At 38.1% G+C, this 24,105-nt stretch overlaps 1 protein-coding gene across 3 annotated transcripts in view; it reads left to right on the top strand.

The window, feature by feature from the left end:
• The window catches only part of map3k4 (mitogen-activated protein kinase kinase kinase 4), a 38,463-nt gene that overhangs the window by 11,396 nt on the left and 2,962 nt on the right, over window positions 1-24,105 (top strand). For 2 of the 3 annotated variants that reach the window (XM_058795013.1, XM_058795015.1), the window contains exons 2-24: window positions 601-764; window positions 3,867-5,191; window positions 6,422-6,679; window positions 7,436-7,588; window positions 8,103-8,260; window positions 8,436-8,552; window positions 9,242-9,341; window positions 9,422-9,505; window positions 9,608-9,877; window positions 10,610-10,759; window positions 11,113-11,274; window positions 12,052-12,185; window positions 12,960-13,038; window positions 13,121-13,199; window positions 13,405-13,504; window positions 13,847-13,975; window positions 17,458-17,558; window positions 17,634-17,714; window positions 22,433-22,624; window positions 22,709-22,779; window positions 22,880-22,996; window positions 23,086-23,245; window positions 23,439-23,561. In XM_058795013.1, coding sequence (XP_058650996.1) covers window positions 601-764; window positions 3,867-5,191; window positions 6,422-6,679; window positions 7,436-7,588; window positions 8,103-8,260; window positions 8,436-8,552; window positions 9,242-9,341; window positions 9,422-9,505; window positions 9,608-9,877; window positions 10,610-10,759; window positions 11,113-11,274; window positions 12,052-12,185; window positions 12,960-13,038; window positions 13,121-13,199; window positions 13,405-13,504; window positions 13,847-13,975; window positions 17,458-17,558; window positions 17,634-17,714; window positions 22,433-22,624; window positions 22,709-22,779; window positions 22,880-22,996; window positions 23,086-23,245; window positions 23,439-23,561 — 4,307 coding nt within the window. The remainder of the gene's footprint in view (window positions 1-600; window positions 765-3,866; window positions 5,192-6,421; window positions 6,680-7,435; window positions 7,589-8,102; window positions 8,261-8,435; window positions 8,553-9,241; window positions 9,342-9,421; window positions 9,506-9,607; window positions 9,878-10,609; window positions 10,760-11,112; window positions 11,275-12,051; window positions 12,186-12,959; window positions 13,039-13,120; window positions 13,200-13,404; window positions 13,505-13,846; window positions 13,976-17,457; window positions 17,559-17,633; window positions 17,715-22,432; window positions 22,625-22,708; window positions 22,780-22,879; window positions 22,997-23,085; window positions 23,246-23,438; window positions 23,562-24,105) is intronic. The other variant, XM_058795014.1, reaches the window with a different exon arrangement.

The following is a 24,105-nucleotide window of genomic DNA, read 5'->3' as shown; positions in this document are numbered from 1 at the left end:
TGGGCGGGCTGTGTCTGAATGTTCTGGCACGAGGACCACAATACCCTGGAGCAGGTGTCTGGGGGGACTTTTGGGCTGGCTGGAGACTCCCTGGGGATTGTGGGTGAATTTATGTATGTGTGAGGGGCAGATGGATGACTCCTGGCTTTGCTCTGAGTGGTCTTTGTGAGAGGAATCACAGATTAACTCAACCAAAGTCTGACCTTACTGTGAAAGTGATCCCTTCCTCCATTGCCTGACAATAGCCCTGTATCAATATCATTTTCCTCCCACACAGGCACACAGAGACATGCACGTGTCCAAATACACCTACATACACAGTTTGTCTCAGCATGATGGCGAGTTTTGCACCAGTTAGCAAATCAGTACTTTTTTTTGTTTGTTTCTTCGTCTATGGGATGAATTTCCTCTTCCGATTTGTAATCCTCTTAAAAACTGAAAGACCCTTATAATGTGCTTCTAGACTTGGCTGTGGATTTATTTTTTTTAAACTCTTCTGTTTTGATAACAAAAATGTGGTTTAGCTTTTAGTTTTGCTCAAAGCTGCACTTCAGGTTCTGCTCCATACTCATATTTTGGATTGTTGTGATTTCTATTCAGGCCCAAAGATGTGCCCCAGCAGAACAATGAGGTGGATGAGTCTTGGGACGAACCCAGCCAGGAAGAGGAGACTCTCTATAGCACCTCCCCTCCCCGCACTCCTCGGCAGATGAAACGCATGTCCAACAAACACCAGAGAAGCAGCCAGGGGTCAAAGGGCAAAGGTGAGAGCCCTTAACTTTACAAATTTCTGAAACATATGGTGTTAGGGCCCCAGTGATGTCAGTGGTGCACAGCTATCATTCTGGAGTGACATTCGAGAGCTTAAGATCATGTTGAATGAAAAAAATTTAAAAAACCGCAGTACCTCCAGCTCTGTGCACTGACATTTAATTAATAGGAGGAAAAAATAATTAAAAGAATATTTCATTGACGAATAATAACTAGGGCTTCAACAACTGAGCAAAGTTTCAAGTTAAAAAAAAAAGTGTCAACCATATTCAGTTTGGCTGTTGCTTTGTTTGGAACTATTGTTGTTTGTGAAATTGAGCAAAACCAGACAATATTGACTATATTGTATGTAAAATTGAACAAAATATTAGCTTTTTGTTTGTTGAACTGTTGTATAAAATCTATCACATTTGCAATTCTATTTTTGCTTTTGTGATATTGCTGTCTATGTTATATTAAATAAATATAAGACAAACCCCATCCAGGGGCATTTTTGCCCTCATAGCTTAAATTTTAGGGGCATATAACTTCATTCTAATAAGCTACATCATGCAGTTAGTTGTCATCCTATACATTCATCAGCAACTGTATGCGCTTTTAGATGCCGAACAGGTCTGGGCCTGGTGCATTAAATGCATTGATCATTTTAACACATTATTTTTACACAATCACACAAAATTAACACGTGAAATCAACCACCCTATTAATATTCTGTTGTATTGCTTGGAGATATATATATATATATATATGTATGTATGTATGTATATATATGTATGTATGTATGTGTATATGTATGTATATATGTATATATATGTATGTATGTATGTATATGTATGTATATATGTATATATGTATGTATGTATGTATATATATGTATATATATGTATGTATATATATATATGTATGTGTGTATATATATGTGTGTATGTATATGTGTGTATGTATATGTGTGTATGTGTATGTATATGTGTGTATGTGTATATATATGTGTGTGTGTATATATGTATATATGTATATATATGTATATATATATATATATATATATATATATATATATATATATATATATATATATATATATATATATTAGAGATGTTCCGATACCCTTTTTCCCTTCCGATACCGATACCTAGGCTCAGGGTATCGGCCGATACTGTGTATCTGGCTATACTTACTAGCCCTGTATGAATTGATACAATTATTTTATGGTGCGCTTCACCATAGATAGATAGTCTGGCTATAATGTTTGGAAAAAAGTACACTGTTAACATCAGTCAGTCAAGCATTATAAATATATTATGATAATCAAGTATTATTGATAGAACTTTAGCAATTAGAATTAAAACTTGGTAACCATGTATGAATGCATATTAGTCATTTTAACTGAACTTAGGACTGGTGGTGGTGCTTTTTTGGTCATTCAGTGTTTCTGTAAAAATGGGGGGGGGGGGACTATCAATAATACTGATAAGATAATAATAATCATACTATGAATTCTACTAAGAACAATATAAACGCACTAAGGATTAAGGAGCTGCTGGATTCATGAATATTAATCACGTTGTCTGCGTTGGCTCGAACTGATTTGCTGAAATCAAAACAGGGACGATAATAGGTGAACGCCAGCCAATGAGATTGTCTTTTGCGCATTAGCTCCGCCTACTACCGGAGAACCCGGCAGTTAAACTGAAGAATTCCAAAGGAACTCCGTTATTTTGACAGAAAAATACAACAAAGAATATAGTTTACATACCATTCTGAATTGACGCGCTACATGTAAAAGACTTTCTCTCTCTCTCTGCGTGTGAGAAAAAAAGCAAAGCGACGGCGAGTCGTGCGCTTCACACTAGAGCTTACGGTACGTCAAATACAGGTGCGCATTCATTCAGATGATCTGAAAAATAGATCGCTTGACGGAGAGAGAAACTCTGAAGCGCTCAGTCAGAGTGTTCGGCGAGTGACAATATATCTGTGCTAAACTTATACATAGCCTCACTGGCGAGTAAAATCTGATTATTTATCAGCCAGTGGCTAATATTAGACATCATTTAGTCGCTCAGGGTGAAGATTTAGTCGCATATGCAAGTGATTTACTGGCTGCTAGCACGTTTGTATTTCTTCGCTGCTCTAAATAGTGGTTGCTTGTGGCAAACAGCACAGCTTCCTGTGTTTGTATTCTGAGCAGCGAAGAAGAATTGATTTCCTATTTGTAGCGTTAAGCAAAGCTAGCGCGAATAACTATAGGTCTCGTGTAAAAATGGTATCGGATCGGTACATGGGTTCAAGTACTCGCCGATACCGATGCCAGAATTTTTTGTGGTATCGGTGGAATTTCCGATACTAGTATCGGAATCGGAACAACCCTAATGTATATATGTGTACTGTTTGTGAACAACGGCTCTGTGTATTAAATGCCGCTCCATTTGAAAACAGGTGATGGAGATTTATTAATAATCACAGGATCTGCTTTACTGATGAGATGCGCATGACAGTCGCATCTCAAATGCAATATATATCGTGCATATATATATTAATATTGCATCACTGTATAAAGGTCTGCTTTTATTTGTGTACACTCAGAATGAAAAAAAGAAAAGAAAGAAAACAAATAGGATGTCGCTTTCTGCCATTTGAGTTTCCTTTCTGTGAACAAATTAAGCTTGTCACAAAAATGTACTGAAACTCAGCATATATAGGCTGTTATGTTGCACTGTTTTTTTCCCCTCTTGTTTATCTGTAAACTAAAACAAATATATTTCAAGAATTTATTCCTTGTATGTATATATATATGTACTGCAGATTTTATAGTCAATATAACATAATGTAATAATATTTAGTATTTTCACATCTAGGTGGAAAAATTGTAATTTGTACTGTCTGTTCAAAATAAATGAAAAGAAACCGAGCATAGTAGATTTTTTTCCCCCTGTTGTACCGAAATTGTATCGAACCGTGACCCCCGAACCGAGGTACGTACCGAACCATGACATCTGTGTACCGTGCCACCCATATATATAGAAATTAGACCTTTTTTTGTAACCTCATTGTGATAAATGGGTTGTCTCTGTCACTAACTTCATCTCTTTTGTCAACAGAGAAGCCGTGTTCCTCCAGCCCGTTGTCTCAACGAGAACGTGAGGGAGCCAGATCAGCCGAACCTCCTGAAGAGCACAGCTACAAGCAAGAAAAGAAGCAGCGCTTCAACCAGCGATCCAACGAGCGGGACAGCAAGAAGACGTTTGAGGGCTCCTTCATGCTGGATCCGATGTCCAAGACCAGTGCCATCGGCTCCAGAAACATGGACCCCCGCAAGCCCTACCTGAGCCTGGGCATGTTGCCCGTCCGCACCCACCGGCAGACCTCGCGCACAGACTGTCCGGCAGACCGCCTCAAATTCTTTGAGACTCTGCGGCTTCTGCTTAAGCTTACCTCCATGTCGTCCAAGAAGAAAGAGAAGGAGCAGCGAGGCCTGGAGAACACGGCATCTAATGGCCAGAACAATGAGGTCATCTGGTTGGAGTTGCAGGCCTGGCATGCCCGCCGTAGTGTTGTGGACCAGGACCTGTACCTATACACTGCCCGCCAAGCCATACCTGACATCATCAACGAGGTTCTGCACTTCAAAGTGGACTATAGCAGCTTAGCTGGGCTTGAGAGCAACATCTCAGTCGAGGTGAACAACTCCTGTCCTGGCGAAACCAACTGCAGGAATGATCCGTTTAGCTTTAGCACCTGCTCCACGTCCTGTGGAGAGATAGATGCCGCTGCTCCTTTTTCCTCAGTGCTGGAGTGCCGGGAGCACCTGCAAAGGCAACGAGTAGCTTTCGATCAGGTCAAGCGGGTCATGTCTCTGTTAGAGTCAGTGGAGGCTCTGTATCCGTCACTGCAAACCTTGCAGAAGGACTATGAAAAATACGCGGCTCGAGACTTCCAGGGCAGGGTGCAGGCGCTCTGCTTGTGGCTCAACATCACTCAGGACCTGAACCAGAAGCTGCGCGTGATGGGCACCGTGCTGGGCCTCAGGGACCTTTCCCGCATCGGTTGGCCCATCTTCGAGATCCCCTCACCTCGCTGCTCCCGCGGCAATGAGGACGATGAGGTGGACGAGGATGAGACCGAGTCCACCGCTACCTTCACTGCCGACAACGAGGAGGAGGAAAGGACCTTGAGTGAGGCGACCAGTGACGGGGAGCAGTCGCCTTGCTCCACGCCAAAGTTTTCACGCCTCCTGTCAGAGGAGGAGTTCCTCCCGCGGGACAACGAGACCTGCTACTGTCCCACCGCCATATACAGGCCGTTTGTGGATAAGGCACTTAAACAGATGGGACTGCGTAAACTGATCCTCAGACTGCACAAGCTGATGGACCGCTCGCTGCAGAGGTCTAGAACTGCTCTGTTGAGTCACATGCCCACTCAAGAGGTGAGAGAGCAACTGAGCGTTGGCAGAACGTTAGTTTGGTTGTGAACGTGTGGAATATCGGAGGAAATGGGAAAACATTCCTTTTGGCTTTATGGCAGGTTGGAAAGAATGAGAGGCTGAGAAGGATTAGTTCACCCCAAAATAAGAATACTTTCATCATTACCTCACCTTCATTTTGTTCCAGAACTGTGACTTTTCTGCTTCTTTTGAGCACAAAAGAGGAACTGTACTAGTTGCTGTTCCACGCAGTTGCTGTAAATGAGAACTCGATCTTCAAGCTCCAAAAGGTCAAAAAGTCGTCATACAAATGATTCTGTTTACATCCAGTGAGCTGTTTACCTCAGCAAATGGGTCATTGAGTCAGTGAAGTAGATGAGTTAGATTGGTGAATGAATCATTCCACTGCTTTTGTGAACCATATCGGCAGAATTGTTTTTTTTAACTGTTTCACACAAGAATTAGGCTAATCCACACCACTACTAGCTGAGGTGAGATGTCAGCATTTTAAGTGACATAAAGTTGCGATGTGACAGAAGTAACAACAGATCTTTTCTTCTGTATAGTGAAATACATCTGAGGAAAATTCATTTTCGTTTCATTTAACTAATTTCGTTTCAGTGGTTGTTGATTTGGATGAAAGCAAATCTAAATGCAAGCCTGCAGTGGATTGTAAGACATGGGTGGGGTTTTAACTAAATGTTTTGAGAAATCCAGCATACGTCACCAGAGAAATTTTCATTGGAAGATTGATTAAACACATTTTAATTAATAATTTTGAGGACAAAAAATGTAAAAAAAAAAAAACATATGCATTGATGAATCATTTACAGTAAGACCAAAAACACATTTAGAAGACAGGGTGATTTTTCATTGGTTTTTTTTCCAACTTCACATTTTTATATATATATGGTGCTATTTTGTCATTTTGGAGCCTGACAGTCCCATTCTTCATTTAGTTTGAATACATTGAAAATAGCAGCCAGGAAATGCTTCAGAAACTCATTTGCGTTCTGCCAAAAGAAAGTCGTAAAAGTTTGGAACAACATGAGGGTGAATTGTGAATTTTCATTTGCAAGAACTTCTTTAAGAGATGGGTGTCAGTGTACTGTCTTTCATTCTACTTATCAGTATTTCTGCAATATTTTGTGGTCAGTGTTTTATGTTTTATGTTCATAACCAATCATGTACTGAATTTCAACGTCCATGTTCTCATTGCTCTGTTCCTGTTAGTTGTCAGCGGTCCCGGGTTATTCTTTGCAGCACTGTGACTACCTTCCAGAGCTATCTCGTCACGTGTCCGGTCAAGTGGAGGAGGCGGAGGAGTCGGGACGAGTATCGTGGAAGGAGCTAGTGGGCATGGACCTACCCTCGTTCCGGCCAGCCTTCTTGGTGCTTTGCCGTGTGCTGCTAAATGTTATTCACGAGTGCCTCAAACTGCGCCTTGAGCAAAGGCCTGCAGGGGAACCGTCCCTGCTCAGCATCAAGCAGGTCATTACTTGCATATATCTACATGTTGTATAAACACTGCCGTTCAAACATTTGGGGGTTAAATTAATCAAAAGTGATAGTGAAGACATTTATGATGTTACAAGAGATTTCTATTTCAAATCAATTGCGTTCCTTTAAACTTTCTATTCTTTAAATTATCTTATATCCTGTAAGAATCATATAAAAAATATTAAGCACCACAACTGTTTTCAATATTGATAATAATAAGACATGTTAGAATAATTTCTGAAGGACCATGTGACATTGAAGACTGGAGTAATGATGCCAAAAATTCATCTTTGCCATCACAGTAATGAACACACAAAATAAAATATTAATATAGAAATGACTTATTTTAAAATGCAATCATATTTTACAATATTACTCTTTTTTTCCCCTGTATTTTTTGTATTTGTATGTAGTTATATTTATTTTCTTTTTATTTATTATTCTTTGATGAAGCCAACATAAGAGCCTGTTATAATTTCATCTTTTTATTTGTGCATGATTTTTTTTATTTTTATTTTTTTGTAGAAACCAACTGATAGTGTTTTTGTTATACGTTTTATTTGATTTATTCTTACTACTTGAGGCTGTTTTGAAATGTGATGCCTTACGAAGAAATTGTGTTTGGCTCTCTTCAATACTCATAAACTCATAAAAGCTGTTCACACATTCAGCATGACTAAATTAAATCCCATGAAATGACTCCTAGAGACATCAAAAATGACTGACTTGTGTATTTGTGTGTTGTAGTTGGTGCGTGAGTGTAAAGAGGTTCTTAAAGGAGGGCTCCTGATGAAACAGTACTATCAGTTCATGCTGCAAGGCGTTGTCACTGACCCCCTGGGTCTGCAGACTAACGCCAACATCGACGAGTTTGAGGAGGATCTACACAAAATGCTAGAGGTGGGAATAGGACTGACTGGTGTTGTGATCTTGTTCACAGGCTTTCTTGTTTAATTACCTTTACATTCATGACCAAGTGACAGTGACTCATTGAGGAAGTCAATCTTGCTATGCTAAATTCCAATAAACAACCCAATATGACCCAGATTCTGCATGATGGTGTGAGTCTGAGGTGTATATAGTAATAAATATGCATGACTGCCTGTAATCATCACAAATGAGGATATTAGTAATAATAAGATGTTAACAATATAATTATTTCATTGTGACTCGATGGGAGTGGTTCTCCGTGTTAGATGGCTGCTAATCTTTACCAGTGATTTTTGCCCTGCTCTGTGCTTTTTGCATTATAAAAAAAAAAAAAAATCTATTAATAAAGATTTCCTTCCGTGGTTAAATTGTGTTTAGAATAATCCAGCAAACATCTCCATCATGAACAGCAGTGATCTTCAAGAGCTGCATTTAGAAGAAAGTAAACAGACAATAAATGTTTTTTGTGTGTCTGTGCATGCAGGTGTACTTTGACTACATGCGCAGCTGGATCCAGATGTTACAGCAGCTGCCTCAAGCCTCTCACAGCCTGAAGAACCTCCTGGAGGAGGAGTGGAATTTCACCAAAGTCATCACTCCATACATCCGGGGTGGAGAAGCCCAGTCTGGGAAACTCTTTTGGTTAGTCTTTTACTCTGTGCTCTAGCTGTTTCATTTGTACCATAGAAAAGCATTATGAGGGTATTTTTTTATTAATGAAATAACGAAGAATAAATTATTGCATTGATCCTTTGGTTGGAATTACATATCAAAGTGAAGTGCACAAAAAGCATCACTACTGGTTTGTCTTTTCCAGTGATATTGCTGGCATGCTGCTAAAATCCACTGGAGACTTTCTGGATGCGGGCCTTCAGAAGAGTGGCAATGAGTTCTGGGAGTGTGCGGATGACAGCACTGCCTCGGATGAAATTAGGTGTGTCTGAGACAACAGTTAATGAGTAATAAACACAGTGCTAGACTTATCAAAGCCTGTGGAACATGTTCATTGCTATGTCATCATATCTGTCTTATTCATTCTAGCAAAAATGTTTGTTCATCTAATAACTGTAGAACAGTTAGGGATATAAAGAGAATAGAATAGAGACTATATAGAATGAGATTAGAATCCAATTCTGTTTGGTGCCATTGTCAAACAGAAATGTAGTTTTAATATCTATCTGACAATATTAGTTTTATTCAGCAAAGACGCATTGCATTGATCAAAAGTGACAGTAAAGACATTTATAGTGTTTACAAACGATCTATTAAAAAAAAATGCTGTTCTCTTTATGTATTCATCAGAGAATCTTAAAAAAAGTATCACAAATACTACAATTTTAAGCAAAATATTTGATTTCAACACTGATAATACTAAGAAATTGTGGATCATGTGACACTGAAAACTAGATAAGAGTAATGGCTGCTGAGAATTCACGGGAATAAATTGTATTTTAAAATATATATTAAAAAAACAATTATTTTACATTGCAACAATATTTCACAATATTACTCTTCAGTATTCTGTAATATTTTTTAAGACATCCTAAAAAATCTTACTGACCCCTTACTGACTGATTTTTTTTAAGCATTTAGCATTTATCCCTGTTTTTTCTTTCCCTGCAGACGTTCGGTGATCGAGACGAGTCGCTCGCTCAAAGAGCTCTTCCATGAAGCCAGGGAGAGAGCATCTAAAGCATTAGGCTTTGCCAAGATGCTGCGCAAGGTGAGTTCACTTGTCACTGTTTGCATTGTGGTGTGTCACTATGATGTGCAATTTTAATGTTCCGCTTTACTTCTACTCAGGATCTTGAGATTGCTGCAGAATTCAGGTTAACCAGTGGAGTTCCCTCTCTCCTCCAAGCACTGAAGGCCAAGAATTATGTCAAAGTATTAAGACGTTCCTCTATATTAATGATAGTCTGCTATAGATAGATGCTCTACATGTGCTTAATAACTTCAATTATTGTCATTGTGTGTCCCTTTTCTTAGGTCCAAATCCCAGGACTGGAGGAGCTCCAGGTGTTCGTCCCTTGTGATCTGATGGAGCAGCGGCTAGTCATCTTACAGCTGTTGAATGCAGCAGCTGGAAAGGACTGCTCGAAAGAGCCAGACGAGATCCCAGAAGATGAGGCCTATCTGCTCATTAGCAAACATGGAGTCGGGGACTTGAGCACAGATGGTGCCTGGACTGAGTGGGACGGCACTGCGCTCAAACTAGTACCTCAGATGGAGACTGTGGACACATTACGGGCCATGAAGGTATGAAGCTAGGCGTGTGATCATCTCAGTTTAACCATTCAGTGCTGTTAGTGCATAGAAATGAGTCACTTCCTCAAAAAAGTAGTTATTTACATATCAAAAGTCTGGAGTGTTTTAAGATTTTTTTAATGTTTTTGAAAGAAGTCTATTTTTCTCATAAAGGCTGTATTTATTTTATCAAAAATACAGTAAAATGGTAATATTTTGGAATATTGCAATTTAAATAGTATTAAAATTACAGTTTATTATAATATTACAATTTAAAATAGTTTCTATTTTAGTCATTACTCCAGTCTTCAGGGTCACATGATCCTTCAGAAATGATTTATCATCTATATTGAAGACAATATATAGGGTAACGATAATACACCAACTTCCAAAAGTTTGGGGTAAGATTTAAAAAAGAAATGAATTACTTTTTTTTCTTAAGGACACATTACCTAAAACCTAAAATATTAAGCAGCAAAAACTCTGTACATCACTGATAATAATAACCATTATTAATAACTGAGCACCAGTAATAATTGATGATAACTTAGAACCAAGTTATGATTATAATGATATGAATGAATGAATTATAATGATTTCTGGAGGATCATGTGAGACTGGAGTAATAGCTAATCTTTGACTTTGGGGAAAAAAAAAGAACATTTTCTAATTTTCTATATAATCATCTCAGTTTCCAAGTTACCCATTCATTACAGCTTCTAATATGTCATATATGATTCCTAGGTGGACAATCTGTTGCTCGTTGTGATGCAGTCGGCCCACCTGGTGACACAACGCAAAGCCTTCCAGCAGTCCATGGAAGAACTTCTCACCCTCAGCCGAGAGCAGACATCCAGCCAACCGCTTATCGTCTCTGCCCTGGAACAGCTCAAGGTGATAGAAACTAAACCCCCGTCCAAAAAAGCTAGATTTTGCGGTCCCAGTTTCTGTTTTCTGACATATCAGCTGATGTGTACTTGTTTTCTGACTGTCACTGGAGTTTTTGGAGACCCACTTTCAAATCACATCAAGCAGGGGTTTCAATCTGTGTCACTTAACGCTGAAGTACAAATACGCATGGAAATCCCGGGTTTAAGGAGCACAGAGGCTTTCGGTTTTGCTCCATAGACATTAGTTACATTATGTGATGATATGAAAACCTATAAACAGCGCATCAGCAAACCGGATGTTTGCAAAGTAATTTTGGTTTGAGCTGCTCTTTTAAAGAACATTTTCTGTCCTTTCAGAATGAGGCTCTCCAGCTGTGCATCAAGATCAACACCGCGATCGACCGTGTGGATTACATGTTCACTTCAGAGTTTGAGGCTGAGGTGGAGGAGACAGAAAAAGCCACACTGCAGCAGTATTACAGAGAGGCCATGATCCAGGGCTACAACTTCGCTTTTGAGGTCTGAACCTAATGGGATTCTATGTATATGAATACTGCACACCATGAAATCAAAATTGCACCACAATTAGCAAACGGCAATCCAACTGATCCAATCAATTCCCAATGGACAAATCAAGTTCTGCCATACATTTTTCGCCGTTTCACTATATATGTCACAATAGGGAAAAAAAGAATGTCATTTCTGGTTGATGCCAACTATAAGTAGCTTTCTAATCTATTAGACATTAAAGATTGCAATTTTTGTCCCAGGACTATCAGAAATGTGTCACTGTTTCCGTTCCCTTCTTTTTAAGGCTGTTAAAAAGAGCTAGTAATGCTATGGTGAAGTTTAGTGGTTTGATGTCCATGTGGGTTTTCTGCACCCTTGAATCTAAAAAAAAGTCTAATTAGTAGTTGGCTAATAAGCCTTAATTTTCTTCAGTGCTTCTTTTTATATCATTGTTTACGTTAATTAGCACAGAAGAGGTGGAAAATACACACGTTCAAAACATCTCCAACAGGTGCAGAACTAAAACAGAAAACATGAAAGTAAAAATCCTCAGACTATTCCCTTTATTTAAAAAAAAATAAAACCGCAAAGTTTCAATCATAGATCTTTGTCAGGCAGTGTGCAGATGTTCCTTGTTTACGATCAAGCTAACAACACAGAACTAAAAGAAGTTCAAGGGGGAAAAAACACGTTAAGGATGCAGTATCAAGTATGAAGAATGCAAACACATAAGGATTTTTCTTGAGTCTATTAGTTCAGCGTATTTGTTTTTTTGCTATCCTGCAGTATCATAAAGAGGTTGTGCGGCTGATGTCTGGAGAGTTCAGGCGGCGGATAGGGGATCGTTACATCGCTTTTGCCCGCAAGTGGATGAACTTTGTCCTCACGAAGTGTGAAAGCGGAAGAGGCACTCGTCCAAGGTGAGTAGGCTCTGTTCCAAAAACAAAGAGGCTAACTTCTAGGGCAGGGGTGTCAAACTCAGTTCCTGGAGGGCCGGAGCCGTGCAGAGTTTAGATGCAACCCTAATTAAACACACCTGATCCAGCTAATTAAGTCATTCAGTCTTATTTGAAAACTAGATGGTTTGTGTGGGAGCAGGGTTGGAACAAAACTCTGCAGGGCTGTGGCCCTCCAGGAACTGAGTTTGACACCCCTGTTCTAGGGCATCATAACTTTAAAACATCAAACTGAATGATTTGGAATGCCCTGCTCATGCACCTTTATTCACGCACTTATGTCAAGTATCGTTATCCCCTCTCAGTTGATTAAAAAAAGAGTTTGTTCCGATACAGAACAGTGTTATAATAAGCATAGGAAACATAGTACATACACAAGTTTTGAGTAAGTGTTTTTTTTTTTTTAATTGATGCTATGTCTTCATCTTAGATGGAATGCTTCTTAGACTTGTTTCAGTGCATTATAGGATTGCATTTTCTTTAAAGGATGCATGCAGTGCTAAAAAAGTTTTCATCCTGCCTACATTTTGGAGCAGGAGTGCATCTGTGCTGCCTTAATATGCTGTCTCTGTAGGAAGCTCACTAGGTTTTGGAGCAGAGCCAGTGTTTCATCCCACAGAGATGCTAATGTTCAAAGAAAACGTTTCCAGCTTCTTTCTCAATAAACGATATTGCCACCTTGTTCTTTTAACAAGCTTTCAAATGTTATTTGAGGTTACATTTTTATTTAATTTCTAGGTGGGCGACGCAAGGCTTTGATTTTCTTCAAGCGATTGAGGCTGCGTTTATATCAGCCTTGCCAGAAGATGACTTTCTGGTGAGATATACATGCCCTGTTGTTTTCATATCTGTTTTGCAATTGCAATTGAGTTTATAGTTGTTAATCTTGTGTCTTGTAGAGTTTGCAAGCTCTGATGAATGAATGTATAGGGCATGTTATCGGTAAACCGCACAGCCCAGTCAGTAGTATGTACTTTGGTAAGTGCCCTCTTTCTTTTCAGTGTTTAAGGTCACTGTTTATGCTCTTTAAATAATTTGCAATTGACATAATTTTAAATATATATTTAAACATTTTTTGAATTTATTTACTGAAAATTGCTTTTCACAAAAATAATTTTTAAGGCAATTGGTAAGAGTTTAACAGTAAATTGATAATGACATCTGATGCAAAATTTTCCATCAGGCCCACGAAACAGCCCTCGACCTGTCAAAGTCCCCCGTTGCCACAGCGATCCTCCAAACCCATACCTCTTTATCCCTTCATCTCATTCTGAGACCTTCAGGTAGGTCATGTCCTGGGTCTTCACCAGTAACGCATCTTAGTGGCATTATAATGCTTGTGCATATATGTACCTCCCATGCATGCCCTTGTGTTCTGTTTAAACTGGAGGAGGGTGTAATTAAATGAGTCACGCTGCTTTTAATGCTGTAGTTTATATTAAAGCTTTAACCACTATCTGTGCTGCAACATAGAGCTTCATGTGGGTGTGTGTTGTGTTTTGTGTTTGTATGCTGACATTAGAACATGTGTAAAGCTGTGCCTTATTTAATAATAAACACTTTCACACATGCACACATCATCCAAAGCAGAATGCTGAGGCCGTCAGTCTGTTTTTCCACCACAGCTCTCGGAGTCTCCCGTGTGATCTACGTCCCCAGTTGTGTCCCCCAGGTCCCCGTCCCGCCCCTCCATTACCCCCAGGGGAACACGGCCACGCCACCAAATCCTCCGGCGGCGTGCCCAATGACACCAGGTAGTCAGGACCACCCATTCTCAACCCCAGACGGAGCTCTGCAACATTTTTAACATCCTAAGCATTGCATCCAACAGCATTTCTCGTGGCTTTTGGGGTTCATAAATGAATTGGCAAAAACTTGGAACAGGCTGCTTTTTCTGTAAAATGTTCTGTTTTCTCACCCAAGTCCATGAGAAAAACATGCATTTTCTGAGTAATGCTGTCACAGGATGTTGTGAAATTAAAGGGGTCATATCATCAAGAATCCAATTTCCAATTTGTCAGAAAGCTATTATAATGATATTAAAATGGCCAGTTATATTTAAGTGTCAGCACTGCTCTGCAAATGTGAGAATGTTCGCTAAACCTGCAGTATGTAGAAGGATTGTTATAGTTAACTAAAACCATAAAAAAAATTTCATTTCATACTGTATTTCAAGTTCATTGAAATACAGTAAGCATTAGCTGAAATAAATAATTTCTCATTTTAATTTAGGTTGACGAACTAAAACCACAATAAAAATAAGGAAAAACTACCGGTATATAGGCATTAAAAAAAAAAACTATATTACAATATATAATATATACTATAAAACTAAAAATTACAAAAATGTTTTATTCTTACTAAAGAATAAATTAAATAAAAATGGAAAATATAAAAATAAACACACATTCAGAATACCAATAAAAACTACAATGGTACTAAAGAAAACCCTGGATGTAGCACCTACAGCTCTTCATGTACTTCTTAAAGGATTCTGATATTAAAGGGGACATCAGATGCCCATTTTTCACAAGTTGGTATGATTCTTTAGGGTCTTCATGAAATGTCTGAAGAATACTTTGGTTAAAATTCCTCATTGGTTGTGTAAAACTAAACCCTTTTTACCTTGTTAAAAACAAGTTTGCAGCAAGCCATTTTGTTGTATGTCTCTTTAAATGATAATGAGCTACTGCTCACTCTGCCCCTCTCTGCTGGTTTTTGTGTATTTGGTGGCACATTACCATCAAAAACATCCTGCATCTTCAGTGGCTCTCATGTCGGGAGAAAATGAAGACTGTTTACATCCAACTACAAAACAGCTGCATTGTTTACAAGACATTGTTGTCACTTCAGCTGTTCGAGCACGGAAAAAATGGCTGACAGCGTACAATTGACTGAGGGTGGCAATATGCTAATATGGGACAGTCCGTCAGCGGTCATGGGCGGGGCCTGAGCAGTATGACATCATACCACTTAGAAAATTAAAAAAATGGCTTGATTATTCAGATTGTTAGGTTCTTTGGGGATAAAAAAAAAAAAAAAAGGAGTGAATGGATTTTTAGGGTGGTTGTGGTTACACTGCTAGGACACATTTATTTGCAAACTCCATGTAAAAATGAGTTTTGCATCTGATGTCCCTTTTAAAAATAGTTTAATTCAGTATGGAATCATTTTGTGATTATCACTGTAAAGGTGTTGCATTATTGCAGGACGAGGCAGCACAAATGATATTAGACACAACAAAACTGCAGCTCATGTGTAAGTGCAGAAAAATGCGCTCATGCTGTATTTCATTTCACATGGAAATGGGGCATAAAAGGCTTGGCAGTAAAAGGAAGTAAATGACCTGTTTAATTCAATTCAATGTCAGAGAGAGGGTGAAAATAAATATTAACGACTGAATTATTACACAAAAACATTTTTAAAACTAAGAAAAAAATGTAAAATAATGAAAAAAAAAAAAAAGAGTATAATATGACCTCTTTAAGTGTATTACATTTAAGTACAGTACATGAACGTGATGTAGTGCTCCTTCTCAAACTCCTTGCCAGCTAGTTTGGATATATAATCAGCCCATAATAATTGTCTTGATTCCACATTGATGATTTGCTTGAATGATAAATGTGAACTATGATCTTTGCAACTTTCACAGTGTCCAGCGCTTCCGTATTAATAGCCTCTGTTGAGGCATGCATTAGCATGCATCATTGGCTTAAACACCCTGTCCCACTGCCATTAGGGACATCACTGAAACAAAAACGCACGTTGATCCAAGTACATAAAGATGTTAAAGTGCTGTTTAAGGATCAGACCACCTCTACCTCTACATGGGATTGTTCATTAGTAAATGAAAATGTCTGATCCTAATCAGTACTCTGATATATTCATATAACTCCCAAAATCCATTGTGCCACTCAACACATTCTCCTTGTTATGACAGCAATAAAAGAATGAGGCTGCATGTTACAGTGATTCTACCACAGTTTGGCACAACATCAAGTGGAAAGGCAAAAAACTCACTTAACTATGGTAAAATCACTGTAATGCATGAGTGCCTTGTTGCTTGCAGTTATAATCAGAATAAACAATTCATATATAGGCTGTCAAGGAATATTAAAGGGATACTCCACCTCAAAATGAAAATTTTGTCATTAATCACTTAACCCCATATCGTTCCAAACCCGTAAAAGCTTCGTTCGTCTTTGGAACACAATTTAAGATATTTTGGATGAAAACCGGGAGGCTTGTGACTGTCCCATTGACTGCCAAGTAAATAACACTGTCAAGGCACAGAAAAGTATAAAAATAATAGTCCAAAATAGTCCATCTGCCATCAGTGGTTCAATCTGAATTTTATGATGCAACGCGAATACTTTTTGTACGCAAAGAAAATAAAAATAACGACATTTATTCAACAATTCGTCTCCTCTCTGTGTCAGCGTAGCGCCATTTTGGAGAGCATCTGATGGAAACAAAGTGCGTACGCTATTCTCTGTCATCAGTAACGCATGGATACGTATTGTACGTTTATGTATGCTTTGATTTGAATGGAAACAGTGTATCCATGCGTTACCGATGACACAGAATAGCGTACGCACTTTGCGTCCATCAGATGCTCTCCAAAATGGCGCTACGCTGACACAGAGAGGAGAAGAATTGTTGAATAAATGTCGTTATTTTTGTTTTCTTTGTGTACAAAAAGTGTTCTCGTCGCTTCATAAAATTCAGATGGACTATTTTGGCGATTGTTTTTTTTTAATACTTTTCTGTGCCTTGACAGCGTAATTTACTTCAATGGGCAGTCAATGGGACAGTCACAAGCCTCCCGGTTTTCATCCAAAATATCTTAAATTGTGTTCCGAGGACGAATGAAGCTTTTACGGGTTTGGAACGACATGGGGGTAAGTGATTAATGACAAAATTTTCATTTTGGGGTGGAGTAACCCTTTAATAGCTTGAAGAGTAGTTGACAGATAACTTTTATGTTAATATCAGTAGCAGAAGTCGATGTATATAGTTTGAAAGAGCTTAATGCTGCTTATTGGGATTCTTAACACTGCTGCGCTTGAATAGAGCTTGCTTTTCCATCTGCATTATGTGTTGCTGCAAGACTTAAGCATGCTCATCATATCTAACATGTTTCATTTTACTTATTGCATGCAATGTGTCTCAACCTGTTTCTGTCTGAATGAAGGTGGGGACTGTATGTAACATTTGACACTCTTCTGCCACACAGGGTCTCCAGTGTACATGAGAACGACCGTCTCTCATCTGTGGCGGCGGAGCTGCAGTTTAAATCCCTCAGTCGCCACTCCAGCCCGACAGAGGACAGAGAAGGTATGCATTACTTGATTTATGACAAAGTGTCATTTTTATTAAACATTTTCTGTAAGTTTTCTCTTGTATTTCCAGAGCCCTCGTATCCTAAAGCAGACCCCAGCAGTACCGCCCGTCGCAGCTGGGAGCTTCGCAACTTCATCAGCCAGTCAAAAGGTAAAAAAAGAAAAGAAATTATGATGAGTTCATGTCATGAAAGAGGATAGATGAAAGTACATCTGTGCAAAATAGCTTAAAGTATATATCTGTATTTTGAGAGAATGAGCTTTATTGCCAGGTATGTTTGCACATACAAGGAATTTGTTATAGTGACAGAAGCGCCACAGTGCAACAGAATGACACAGATAATAAAAAGAATAATATACAAAATAGACAATGTACAAAATAGCAAAAACACTATATATATAATATAGACAATTATGTATGTACTGGTATGATATGATATTTTTTACACCTTCTGACAAAGGTCTATATACAGTATTATAAAATAAATATTTGCCTACAGTACACGCACTACTACAAACCCCCTAAAGGGACATTTGCAAAAAATAAAAAATTAAGACTTTCGCGTGCGCACGAGAAACTATCGAGAAACAAGCTCACGCGTTACAGTTTCCGGTTGTATAACTGCCATCTTACAAAGAAGAAAACAAGAGCATGCATGCGCATGAATTAGCCTAATTAAAGATGTATTTTGGCCTTTAATACAAAAACATTGTTTCTGTTCTTGCATTTCGACACAGATAAATCACCACTGAATGGCATAAGAACAGCTTTTTCCCTCAGGCTATATTCCACTTGAACAATACATAACATCTCAGGACTGTACATCTGTACATAACTTCTCAAAACTTTTCATCTGTAAAATAGCACATTCATAATTCTTTCTATTTTCTCTATATTTTGTACATGACTTCCTAAAACATTTGCACATTCATAATTCTATATTTTTATTACCATATAGCTATTTTTTTTTTTACATTTATTGTCTATTTTGTTTATTATTAGCGTTATATTTCATTCTCTTACCTTAAATTATATGTATGTCTGCATGTCTGTAGTTTCTCCACTGGATGCCCCTGTCACCAATGTGTTAAAATATTCTTACTACTCAAGATCAAAACATCCTTTATTAAACCACTTTGTCTGATTTAATGCATCTTTGCTGATTGCGGAGAAATGCTGATTCAGCCTCATACTCCACGAACTGCTCTAAAGTCAGCGCGATCGTTTTGTTTTCATCAGCATAGGTTTGAAAATCATATTTCACTGGTTTGGACTCATTTCATCGAGAATTCGATATGAATATTCACAAAGCTGGAATGTTGCGCTTTTCTACAATAGACCTACAACTTGTGGTGAGAAGCAGCAGCAGTTGTTTAGAAGCGAGCAGAGAGAAGGTACTCCTCTCAGAAAACGTACAAATAAAGATCATTTTAGATGTTTAATTACTATTTGGAGCACTGAGATCGCTAGAAGAGGGCTTATTGAAATAATTTTTTTTGTGAAAACCTCAAATTCGACCAAAACTGACATTTTTCACTTCTTTTTCCTATAGCTCAAAATTAGTCCGTGCGCATTCCGACTCATTTTGCCAGCACAGGTCACAAATAATAGTTTGTTTTTATATATATGTATATGTATGTATGTGTGTGTGTACAGGTGCTGGTCATATAATTAGAATATCATCAAAAAGTTGATTTATTTCAATAATTCCATTCAAAAAGTGAAACTTGTATATTATATTCATTCATTACACACAGACTGATGTATTTCAAATGTTTATTTCTTTTAATTTTGATGATTATAACTGACAACTAAGGAAAATCCCAAATTCAGTATCTCAGAAAATTTGAATATTTACATTTGAGTTTCAATTAATGACCATCCCTACAGTATAAATTCCGGTTATCTCTTGTTCTTTGAAACCACAATAATGGAGAAGACTGCTGACTTGGCAATGATCCAGAAGACGAACATTGACAAAGGGTCATTACTGAAAGGTGTGGCTGTTTACAGAGTGCTGTATCAAAGCATATTAAATGCAAAGTTGACTGGAAGGAAGAATTTGGGTAGGAAAAGGTGCACAAGCAACAGGGATGACTGCAAGCTTGAGAATACAGTCAAGCAAAGCTGATTCAAACACGTGTGAGAGCTTCACAAGGAGTGGACTGAAGCTGGAGTCAGTGCATCAAGAGTCACCATGCTCAGACGTCTTCAGGAAAGGGCTACCAAGCCACTTCTGAACCAGAGACAACGTCAGAAGCGTCTTACCTGGGCGCTTACCTGGAGAAAAAGAACTGGACTGTTGCTCAGTGGTCCAAAGTCCTCTTTTCAGATGAAAGTAAATTTTACATTTCATTTGGAAATCAAGGTCCCAGAGTCTGAAGGAAGAGTGGAGAGGCACAGAATCCATGTTGCTTGAAGTCCAGTGTGACGTTTCCACAGTCTGTGATGATTTGGGCTGCCATGTCATCTGCTGGTGTTGGTTCACTGTGTTTTCTGATGTCCACAGTCAACGCAGCCATCTACCAGGAAATTTTAGAGCACTTCATGCTTCCTTCTGTTGACAAGCTTTATGGAGATGCTGATTTCATTTTCCAGCAGGACTTGGCACCTGCCCACACTGCCAAATGTACCAAAAGCTGGTTCAGTGACCATAGTGTTACTGTGCTTGATTGGCCAGCAAACTCGCCTGACCTGAACCCCATAGAGAATCTATGGGGTATTGTCAAGAGGAAGATGACAGACACCAGACCCAACAATGCAGATGAGCTGAAGGCCACTATCAGAGCAACCTGGGCTCTCATAACACCCGAGCAGTGCCACAGACTGATCGACTCCATGCCACACCGAATTGCTGCAGTAATTCAGGCAAAAGGAGCCCCAACTAAGTATTGAGTGCTGTACATGCTCATACTTTTCATTTTCATACTTTTCAGTTGGCCAAGATTTCTAAAAATCCTTTCTTTGTATTGGTCTTAAGTAATATTCTAATATTTTGAGATACTGATTTTTGACTTTCATGAGCTGTAAGCTCTAATCATCAAAATTAAAAGAAATAAACATTTGAAATATATCAGTCTGTGTGTAATGAATGAATATAATATACAAGTTTCACTTTTTGAATGGAATTAGTGAAATAAATCAACTTTTTGATGATATTCTAATTATATGACCAGCACCTGTACATATTTAACTGGCTTTTAAAGTTCTATGTGGGACAATAGGCTATTGCCATATCGAAATCCAAAATTTGAGCTTTTATACTGTAGCTACCAATCGCTTCTAGACCTCAAAATGACCACACACAAAAACACAAGAAATTCGTCTTGGTGACAGGAGCATCCAGTGGAGAAAGTACAGACAGAGTGCAGACATGCATATAATTTAAGGTAATATAATGAAATATAAGGCTAATAATAAACAGAATAGACAATAAATGAAAAATAATAACTATATGGTAAGAAAAATATAGATAAAATAGAATTATGAATGTACAAATGTTTTAGGAGGTTATGTACAAAACATAGAGAAAATAGAAAGAATTATGAATGTGCTATTTTACAGATGAAAAGTCCTGAGATGTTAGGCTATGTATTGTTCAGGTGGAATATAGCCCGAGGGAAAAAGCTGTTCTTATGCTGTTCAGTGATGATTTATCTGTGTCGAAATGCAAGAACAGAAATAATGTTTTTGTATTGAAGGCCAAAATAGATCTCAATTAGGCTAATTCATGTGCATGCATGCTCTTGTTTTCTTCTTTGTAAGATGGCAGAAGAGACGCAACTGGAAACTAACGCGTGAGCTCTCAAAAAGTTTCTCATTTTCACACGAAAGTCTTCATTTTTTGCAAATGTCCCTTTAGGGGCTCCGTACACTACTGTTCGGGGGTCAGTAAGTGGTTTTTTTTTTTTTTTTTTTTGCAAGAAATTAATACTTTTATGTAGTATGGATGCATCAAACCAATCATAAGTGACAGTATTGAATTTTATATCGTTACATGTGTCACGGTTTACGCAAAAATATTAAGCAGCATTACAGTTTTCAGCATTGACAATAATTACAAATGTTTCTTAAGAATCAAATCAGCATGTTAGAATGATTTCTGAAATATCATGTAACGATGAAGATTGGAGTAATGATGCTGAAAATTCAGCTTAGCCATCACAGGGAATACATTACATTTTATACATTTATATTGTAATATATTTGTATGTAAAATTTAAATTGTAATATTTTAACAATATTACTGTTTTTATTGTATTTTTGATCAAATAAATGCTGCCTTTTAAAAACACAAAAATTCTTACCAACCCCAACCATTCAAACTGTAGTGTATATTTTAACTAAAACAGTTTAATACATGAAATATGACTGAACAAATTTTTGAAATCAGTTTTGAATTGATTCACTTAAAGCTGCAGTCCGTAACTTTTTTTGTGTTCAAAATGTACAAAATTTAAATCATAAGCGAGTACACCATGAATCCATTTTCCAAAGCCAAATTGTTTTTGGCTTGTCCTGAATCAGTGCAGTACACCTATAATAAGTGTTTATATTCGGACTATTTAGATTGGTTCGGGTGGGTATCGCTGCGGAGTAGCCCGGTACCTGCGTGATTGGTCATAGACATAAACGGAGAGAAGTAGCTCCAGCTACAATGTTCTTCCGCAACACGCACATAGTTCTGTTTATTAACCGCTAGAGCTGCAACTTTAAATAGCTTTTTTTAAAACTGATTCCAGCTTTAACAGCATTTTTATTTTAATGTGTTAAAAAATGTATCATTAGAATTTATGAAGATTTGTAAATATAATGTATTTAGCAACCCTTTTGTCCTTCATTTTTTACATTTTAAAATTATCCTGCAGACACTGCAGCACGTCAGAGCCCTATGGAGGCTGTCCGGCGCTCCGTACACATCTTTGATGACAAGCACTATGCGCTCATGAGACAGCGAAACATCATCGGACAGGTGTGCAACACCCCCAAGTCCTACGACAACGTCATGCACGTGGGTCTGCGCAAGGTCACATTCAAATGGCAGAGAGGCAACAAAATAGGTCAGTGGTCATCTGTATGTGCACATTACATAGTAGAGGCCTTTATTGTTACATTTTCATAACCCTTTTTCTCTTTGTTGACAGGCGAAGGGCAGTATGGAAAGGTTTACACATGCATCAACGTGGACACTGGAGAACTGATGGCCATGAAGGAGGTATATGCTTGAGAATGAATATTAATTTCATATATGTATATGTAAATAAAATACACTGCACTATAAGCACTTCAATATCTGTAAATGAATTTGCTTCCAGATTCGCTTTCAGCCCAATGACCACAAAACCATAAAGGAAACGGCAGATGAGCTGAAGATCTTTGAAGGAATCAAACATCCCAACCTTGTCCGCTACTTTGGTGTTGAGTTGCACAGGGTAAAAAGCTTTGTGTGTTTGTGTTATGTGAAGGTCTGCTCGTCTCTTCTGTGCTTTTATTCCTCATTGCTCCCCGTTCGCTCTTGCAGGAAGAGATGTATATCTTTATGGAGTACTGTGATGAAGGGACCCTGGAGGAAGTGTCTAGACTGGGTCTGCAGGAGCACGTCATCCGCCTCTACAGCAAGCAGATCACGACGGCAATCAACGTGCTCCATGAACACGGCATTGTACACCGTGACATTAAAGGTGTTCTTTTATTGCTTCATTTGCGTCAAGATTTTCTTTTTCTCAGTTACTTTTTTTTTTCATCAAAATGATAGATGCCTTTCTGAGATGCAGATGTACAAAATGACATTTTCGTAATTAGCTAGTTAATGGAATGTCTAGCTTATAAATATTTTATTGCATCACTTTTTATTGTTATTCTTCTACTTCCCAGGAGCCAATATCTTCCTCACGTCATCAGGCTTGATAAAGCTAGGGGACTTTGGCTGCTCAGTGAAGCTGAAGAACAATGCTCAGACTATGCCTGGAGAGGTGAACAGCACACTGGGAACAGCAGGTGAGAGACTTGAAGTTGTAGTTCCCAGGTTTAGACACCAGAGGGCATGTCAGATTTTTTAACAGAATGGTGATGTGTCCAATGGGCCGCATTTACACTGCATGGTTCAAGTGACCCAATTCCGATTTTTTTTTTCCTCCCATGTGGCACAGATCGGATATGGCCCACGACCGTGTAAACAGGAAAAAAATCACATGGATTCCTATATTCTCAGATCGGTTTCAGGCCTCATTCATATGTGGAAATAAATCAGATTTGAATCGGATACGTGCATTTGCGCCTGCCGTGTAAGCGTTCAGATCGGATATTCACTTTACATTCATTAAAATGTAAATAACTATTTTTAAATACAACATTGAATTATCGAACACTTACACAGTTTTGAACCATTAGATTTATTTATTTTTTTTATTAGCTAATAAACTAGTAAAACTACACATTCTGAACATTTATAGTTTTAAGCAGTATATTAGTAATTCGTATGCTACACTCTAAGAAAAGTCTGTAAAAATAGGGCACAATCTACTATGTTAATATACTTTTT

This window comes from Onychostoma macrolepis, chromosome 13 (genome assembly GCF_012432095.1).
Source record: "Onychostoma macrolepis isolate SWU-2019 chromosome 13, ASM1243209v1, whole genome shotgun sequence".
Lineage (NCBI taxonomy): Eukaryota > Metazoa > Chordata > Actinopteri > Cypriniformes > Cyprinidae > Onychostoma > Onychostoma macrolepis.
The sequence above is the reverse complement of the archived record's forward strand: the minus strand, read 5'-3'. Positions and strand labels throughout refer to the sequence as shown.